At 32.7% G+C, this 8,841-nt stretch overlaps 1 protein-coding gene across 1 annotated transcript in view; it reads right to left on the bottom strand.

Moving 5' to 3' along the window:
- The window catches only part of LOC115890785 (endocuticle structural protein SgAbd-6-like), a 20,964-nt gene extending 13,192 nt beyond the window's left edge, over positions 1–7,772 (bottom strand). Inside the window, exons 1-2 of the mRNA XM_030911120.1 lie at positions 7,718–7,772; positions 6,701–6,818 (exon numbers count right to left, since the gene is read on the bottom strand). Of these exons, the coding sequence (XP_030766980.1) occupies positions 6,701–6,818; positions 7,718–7,772 (173 nt within the window). The remainder of the gene's footprint in view (positions 1–6,700; positions 6,819–7,717) is intronic.
- Between the last annotated feature and the right edge of the window lie 1,069 nt (positions 7,773–8,841).

Below are 8,841 nucleotides of genomic sequence, written 5' to 3'. Positions count from 1 at the left end.
GTGGAATCAAGGTAACTAGGATGTGACCTTGAAACCACTTTCGTTTGTTCATCCACGGCAGGCGCTCCGTTACAGGATGTGCCAATGACATATAACCGTTAGCGGAAAATAACACGCCGATAGTGATGATATTATAAGATAGGATCTAACAATAGAAGAAAGTTCAGATGGGTGCGAGATAATGTGAATGATCTAGGGTCTGCGAAAAGTTTACGAACTTATTAATGTGATCTGAATAATGACAATGCATATTTAAAAGGAACTTGGGTTGGGTACAATATTATATATACTTTCTTTGGTACAGTATCATAAAGCTCTAAAAGTATTGCAGAGAGAGAAAAAGTAATCCTATAAATCTGAAGTACGGTATACTTATGTTGTTAGTATATTTATGTTAAGTACCATTGTTAAGAAGCCGTGCAAATGAATGTATAGAATAAGAGGAGGGGCTGATCATCGCGACTTTAAAGATCTATCCTTTCTTGAGTTATAGCTCATCGTACAAGTCTATAACTCTTCATACGTGGTGATATTCCTGTTGTAGGGAGGACATGGTTTGGTTAAGAGTTACATCAAGCTTCATGGACCTGCATCGAGGTTCCAGTTCCGCCGGATCTTCTTCTTCTCCTTCCTCAACCCGGATTCATCCACTCCTGGATATAGGTCTCTCCTATTCTTTTGCATGTCTCCCTGTTTTGTGCTGTATTTAACCACCGTTTACCTGCCACTTCCCTAATGTCGTCCACCCAACGTTTCTTGCGTGGACGTCCCACACTTCTTTTAGTACCTCTAGGCCTCCACACTGTTATTCTATGCACCCATCTGTCTTTATCCATTCTAGCAACATGGCCAGCCCATTGTCATTTCCTTTTACCCACTTCCTGAATTATATCGGTAACTCTTGTTTGCCTCCTGATGTTTTCATTACGAATTTTTTCTCGCAGAGAGACCCCTAGCTTACATCGTGCCATAGCTCTTTGAGTTGTTAAGAGTTTATTTGCAAATAATTTTGTTAGACTGATCGTTTCCAGTCCGTATGTTTGCACAGGCAAAATACAGGTGTTGTATACTTTTCGCTTCGGATTGATAGGGATGGTTATTGTTTTTCAGAATATATGTCCCAGTTTACCGAAGGCTATTCATGCTAATCCTATACGCCTTGTAATTTCTGCATGTTGGTTTTCTTTTCCAATTCTAATTCTGTGGCCTGAATATATCCGCCGGATCTATATCATTCTAACCTTTAATTTTAATTTATCCAAATTTTGTTTTGCATGAAGCAATCCGCGTTTAAAAGTTTTAGTCTATTAGGGAAATGTGATGTTTACGTTTTTCCAAATCCGTATCACTTGCTACTAGCTGTTCTATTTATTTAGTAGAGGTACAAATTTATGACTATGAGGCAAAGCATTACGAACTTTACATACTATAAATAATAAAAGATAGCCGCATAGAAATTGCTTCATGCTCAGCAAAATGATCGGCATTTAACAGATAATATTTTTAAAAATTAAAATGGTATTTTTTTACAAAAAAACTAAAACTAAATTTGAATGTAGTCCTCGTCTGCTGATTGATTTGATAAACCCTGTACAATCATAACGTATTCTATAATTTCTTGAATTTACCAATAGGGATCGATATTTAGTAGGATCTGCATCCATCAGTACCGGCACTGGAGAGAGATCCGTAGATGCATATCCATCAGTTTCTCAATTTTACCCATTTTCTCTACTGCCGCGTTGGACAAAATTTAATTTTGTCCTTCGTTCCCGCTATGTTTTACACGTATACACTCCAAGTGCCGCCAACAAGGTAAGGTATACTACTTATAGAAAATATAATGGGTTAAGGTGCGATAGATATAGTTTATATTGGCCATTGACCGCGTCGTTCATAAAATGATTTGTAAGATAGACAACTTTATATATGTCGCACCCACTTAATGTAATCGTCCATTTCATGAAATGGATATCCACTTCGCGAACTGAAACCAACCAGTTCGCGATACTAACCTAACCTAACCCAACCAGTTCGCGAAGTGGATATCCATTTCATGAAACAAACAATTACATTAAGTGGATGCGACATATACACTTGTATTTGGTAGTTTACTGACAGATGATATAAAAAGTGGCGGTTTTTGTCTTTGTCTAGTAACCAGCGTGTTATTATTGTAATTTGTAATATTGTTTATTAGGTGAGAATCAATATAGTTGATTAAGAAATATCGAGTGCATTATTTCTATATAAATATATTACAGGATTTCAGTCATATCGCTGGAAAAATTTTATACCGTTTGGGCAGTTTGGGTGTTTATAAAAACTCAAATTATAAAACAACCTAGATGTTTGTATCGTTTGTGGCGTATCGCGTATAATGTTTGGTTTAGTAAATATAAATCAATACATATTTAAATTTTTAGTATCGAAAAAAAATTAGTTTTAGTTGTTAACTGATTCTGGAATAGATATTTTCAAATAGACAACATATATGGTGTTTAGTTTGTAAAATTGTGCTGTTAAAATCCATCTCTAATAGCCAGGGACAAGACAATGAGATGCTCCTTAGACCAGTGCCAGATAGAGGGGATTCCCCCTAGCACCTGACTAGGAACTTCCCAACGAATGACAAGGTCTCGCATCTCCTAGAGGAAGTAAGAAGTCATACCGGAAAAGAATATAAAAAGGATCACAATCATTTTTATAAAATCATCAATTTTCACGAAGTATCTTTAAACTAAAATAAAAAAAAATATCGATTTGTATTTCAATTAGTTTATAATTATTAATGAAAGGCCCTAAAGTAAAACCCTGTATAATATCAATATGTATTACAAAGAAATAGTACATCCTGTATCGACCACTACACATAATTAACCACATTTATTTATATTCAATATACTTGGTGTTTGACATTAAGAATTAGAATGTTATTAAAGCTGTGTTTTATAATCCGAGCTTCGAATTATTTCAATGATTATTATCGGAAAATGTCAGTGAGAAATAGGATGTAAATTATATTGTTCTCTCGGCTCATCCTGTCACGGAAAACAATATGGAGAACTGACAATTTTTCTCCTGGGTATTCGATTAAGAAAGAATTTCACAGATGTTGGTAGACTCCCTGATATATTTACTTGAAATATCAACGACATTAAGATATGACAAGGTCAGACTGTATGCCTGAAGCTTAGATAGCATATTCTGCAGAGATAAAAGTAAGTAAAAAGTTCGTATAAATGTATGTCCTAAAATGCTTAGTTTCGGAGATACAGAGTTGAAAAAAGTTTCATTTTATTTAGATGTTTTTCAAATAGGTTTATGAAGTAACGTCAATATTTGGATGGAAATTGGTGACTGAATAAAAACAATAATTAATATTGTTTAAATTTCCATTTCAGCGGCAGAAAACCAACCTTTTTGTGAAAATTATTGTTTTAGAATTTGTCTCATGTTAACTTTGTTTTATGTAATTAAACATAACCAAAACAAATATATTTTTGAAAGCATATACATTTTAAAACCTGTAAAATGCTTTTCGATAACTCAAATATAAAAAAGTTTTTTGGTTTATGGAAGTCATAGTTACTTTCTTTTTGTTTTCTTTAGGTATTAGTTAAAATATGTGTCATGTATTCTGGGAAACACAAATTGCTAAAGCACTTGGATTATTTATAAAATGGATTGTAAAATATTGTCGATTATGGCTGATGGCGTGTCTTCGGCTTCTTAAAATACTAGCTTATCTTCTTTTATAGAAAGTATGATCTTAAGGGAACAATGGCTTTAATAGATTTTGCGTAATGGTATATCGTCAAAATACAATACTTGCTTTGTGTCATTCAATAAATTATCTACTTTAAACATGGGTAATATAAAATAATGCAATAAATTTACCAAAGCGTCACTTTAATCCATTACATAAGATTAAAATCTTTGACAGGGTATAATAAGTCTACCTATAATAACCCAATAGCGGTATCACATAAGTTTAATAATTCAGCAGAATTTCTCTATTTTACAGAATGTAGGAAAATACGAGTAAATAGTTATTTTTTTATCTAGTGCGCGAAGTGCTACTTTGGCGATCAATACATGAATTTTTAACGAGGCGTAGCCTAACATCATCAAAAAGAAAATTTGTCGAGATCACCAAAGTAGTTCGCGCACGAAGTTCTAAGAACATTTTTCTACAAAACTAAAATCGGCATATCCCTAAAAAATTAGTATTATTATATTATTGTTTCGAAAAAAAGCGTGATTAACATGTCACTGTAACTATGGAAATAAATTGGAAACAGTAATAATAATTACTCCTTTCAAAAATTATACGTTTGTGCTCGTTAGTTTCGGAGGATGGAAATCTTCGACAGTAGCCGAGGGATACGTCGAGGATTCTATTAACAATAAAACTCAAATATCAAATAAAATTTTAGAGAGTCAAATACCAGGATCAAGTACCTCTACATCAAAACTGGATAGTGTCTCAAATTCAAAAATATCCCCCATATCTCAGGCAAAATCAGAACTATCCAGTTTGGGATTAAATATTGGTTCCTGTACCATTAATGTTAATATTGTAAATAATAACTAGAATATGTATTAGTGTTAGAAGTTTGATATTTGTTATTCGTTTATAAACTAATATTCGATTCTATTAATATATCCTAGAAATTCATTTACCCACTAGTAGTTATATCGGACCTTTTAAAAAATTAATTTTATTTTTTCAGAAACTATTAGAGACAGAGTTTACCAAAAATGCTTTTTATAACTGAGTGGGTAAATGAATTTCTAGATATATTGCTGCAATTTTTTTTTGAAACTTTAGTTTCGGAGATATTCATTTAATCGGACATTTTTATAAAAATTAATTTTATTTTTCAGAAACTATTAGAGACAGAGTTTACCAAAAATGCTTTTTATAACTACTAGCGGGTAAATGAATTTGTAGATATATTACGAATTTTTTCGGAACTTTACTTTCGGAGATATACATTTAATCGGACCCTTTTAAAAAAATTAATTTTATTTTTCAGAAACTATTAGAAACAGAGTTTACCAAAAATGCTTTTTATAATTACTAGTGGGTAAATGAATTTCTAGATATATTACGAATTTTTTTGGAACTTTATTTTCGGTGATATTCATTTAATCGGACCTTTTTAAAAAAATTAATTTTATTTTTCAGAAACTATTAGAGACAGAATTTACCAAAAAATGCTTATAACTACTACTTGGGTAAATGAATTTCTAGATATATTACGAATTTTTGAAACTTTAGTTTCGGAGATATTCATTTAATCGGACATTTTTTAAAAAATTAATTTTATTTTTCAGAAACTATTAGAGACAGAGTTTACCAAAAATGCTTTTATAACTACTAGCGGGTAAATGAATTTGTAGATATATTGCAATTTTTCGGAACTTTACTTTCGGAGATATACATTTAATCGGACCCTTTTAAAAAAATTAATTTTATTTTTCAGAAATTATTAGAGACAGAGTTTACCAAAAATGCTTTTTATAATTACTAGTGGGTAAATGAATTTCCTAGATATATTACGAATTTTTTGAAACTTTAGTTTCGAGAATATTCATTTAATCGGACATTTTTTAAAATTAATTTTATTTTTTCAGAAACTATTAGAGACAGAATTTACCAAAATGCTTTTTATAACTACTAGTGGGTAAATGAATTTCTAGATATATTACGAATTTTTTGGAACTTTAGTTTCGGTGATATTCATTTAATCCGACATTTTTTAAAAAAATTATTTAGTTAATTATCGAAATAAATAATTAATTATGATTTAGTTCTTCATTTTCCAAAATCAAAATTCCATAATCCCATATAATTTACAAGCAGTGTGCGAAATAGGCATTTCAGGCATTACTTCACGTGTACCGTGTCATGGTAACGTAGGAACATGAAAAAAGGGCCACTTCGCACATTGCTATCAATTCGCGAACCTTGTCATTTTTTGACGTTTGTAGAAAAAAGTACATTTCAATGCCTTTCCGAATAAAATGATGAATTAATTTAACAAGTTTAAGTTTAAATGTGTACATTGGGAACCTTATTTGTGGACAGCTACAATATCAGATGTGTCTAGTTTAATTTGGAGGAACATCATCAAAAAACTATACGATTTATGATTTAAACCAAAAATGTCTGCCAAAACCAGATGGCTGTGGTTAATTTTAATTGTTAGATTTTAATTTAAGCTACTGACAAAATAATATGTTGTTTTGAATTATTGTTAATAAAATTTAAAAAAAAATAGAAATGCTATAAAAACACATCTTTTTAAAGTTTGCATTTTTTTAAAGCAGATATTGACATATAAACCGAAATCTACTAAAGCTACTTTTTTACCATTCACTTTTACTACAGGGTGTTTAGTTTTTAATGGTAAAAAGTAGTTTGTGTTTTCCCATATTATACATCAAGCAATCAGGTTTTTTGAGAAGTGGAGTTCAGAATAATAGTGCAAGACACATTTCTCCACATCACAAATTGTTTGACCAATATCTATAAATATACACGGCTGTCATTCTGACGAAAGTTAACTAAGTGTACAATTGATTGTCAAAAAGTGTTTTTATAGATAACGAAAGAAATGTGTAATATGTTAATACTTCACTAGTTTATGTTGATAATAATACTGATATACACAACCAATCTTGTACTTACTTAAACTTATATCCGCTAAATCCATCATTATCGGCTTCATATTTCACAATCGTTGCATCCCTCGAGCTTTGCTGAGGAGCAGCAAACACAGCTGTCAATCCCAATGCAAGTAAGAAATCTTTAAAATAATACAAAATATGTCAATGATTTCCTTAAAAATAACTAATTTAAATTTTAGCAAATTGATTTATTGATTTTTAAAAACCTGCAATGCACTTACAAATTTCATTGTGATTATTTGCACAACCGCTTGCAATTACGTATAAAAAGATGTGACATTTTCTTCCTCAGTTGACTATTTATACAATTATTAATAAGTGTCTTCCTCTCTCCCACTATAAAACTCTATAAATATCGCCGATAAAGTGTTCATTATTCACGAAAAAATGTGTTTCTTGGCATATTTAAATGGTACTCTCCTATAGCCATTTTCTTTGAGTAAAGGTGAGCTTCATGATATGTTGCCCACGATTAAGTCTGTCTTCGCGTCCTTGCCGTTGCGCAATGTGCCATCTCGGAAAATGATATTCGAAGGAAAATGTCCCAGGGCTTACCTTGACATCTTCATTGATAAACCTAATTGGGTATATGATGCTAATATGATTACTTTTTATTATTGTCTTTTTTACAATTGTTTTTTTTTAATTATAAGAAATTAAATATAGCGAATATAGAGGGTGTTTTAGAAAACTAAAGGAACGTACAAGGGAAAACCTGTGCAAAATTCAGAGACTGGTAACTGCATCACAAGGGGCTTGAGAATCTGCCCAACAGCAGCAATGGAGGTCATTCTAGACCTAAAACCACTGCGCCTTGTTATTGCTAAATATGCCAATGCGACAATAATTATTATAAAGGTCATTGACGGAAATAGTACTGGGTGAATTGTCAGCTCAGGAGCTTGGAACATCCTCAAAAAGAAAATTCCACTTCTCTAACTCCCAGTGGATGGACCATCAATGGTACGGTGGAACGGTATACCATAACTTGGTATACCGATACAAGAAACATATATACCTGGGCATACGAAGCTTTGAGCTTTAAGCTGAAGCTGAAACTTTAAGCTGAGCATTTGAGAAGAACTATTGGAATATGTAGCGGAATTTGATTACCTCGGCGCGGCAATTTGATTTCGCAAAAGGCCAATATCGACTCTGAAATTCAGTACAGAATTATCATCGCCTTAAGAGCATTCTGAAAATTAAAAGAGGGGTTTTCTACAATCATGACTTAAGAGCTAAACCTGGGTGCCTTACCGCCGACACACGAACTCATTAAACAAGTTGCAACAGAGACACCTAAGACAATAATTGTTAAGAGTTGAATGGTATCACCATGTCTCAAACGTATCAGTCCTTGAAAAAGCCTGCTGCAAGAGCGCTGAGGTAATGGTTACTAAATCCCGCTTAAGATGGGCTGGCCACGTATGCAGGATGCAAGAAAACCACCTACCGAAATATCTACTTTACGGTGAACTTGTAGAGGGTCAATGGAAACCGGGTGGATAACTAAAAAGGATATTTTCCATGAAAACTTAAAGGGGATAAACATGCAGAATCGGTGGGAAGAAACATCGGCGCACAATAGAACGCAATGGAGAAGAATCGTATACTCAGTCAACAACGACGACCAAAAAGTAAAGAGACAACAAAGTAATGAGATTTTTGAATTTCCGGCGTGCGCAAGAGAGATAACATCACGTATCGGACTTTTCAGTCACCGAAAAGCTCATGAAAGAAAACGCCTTGCGAAACCATCTTCTGATGCGTGTCAAATACTCGTAAGCGAGTAATGGCAGTAAGTAAGTATACCGATGCTTCCAAAACCAAAACAAGAACAGGGATAGGAATATTTGGGCCGAAAACTAAATACTCAGAACCAATGCATACCTACCCCTGCATCCTTCAGGGAGAAATCTACGGTATCGAAAAATGCGTATAACTTATCTTAGATCGGAAATATGAAATAGCCATCTTATCAGATAGTCAAGCAGCCATAAGAGCGACTGACTCAATAACCATCAATTCGAAGTTGTCCAAAGACTGCCTAGAGAAGATGTTTTTTAGAGGAAGGGACAATAGAGAAACACAAATGTAGGTAGAAGCTCTCAAAATTTAAATCAGAAAAATAAATTTGTATTT

The sequence above is a fragment of the Sitophilus oryzae genome, unplaced genomic scaffold (assembly GCF_002938485.1).
Source record: "Sitophilus oryzae breed Bouriz unplaced genomic scaffold, Soryzae_2.0 scaffold_918_pilon_pilon, whole genome shotgun sequence".
Lineage (NCBI taxonomy): Eukaryota > Metazoa > Arthropoda > Insecta > Coleoptera > Curculionidae > Sitophilus > Sitophilus oryzae.
This window is presented reverse-complemented; position numbering and strand designations above follow the sequence as displayed.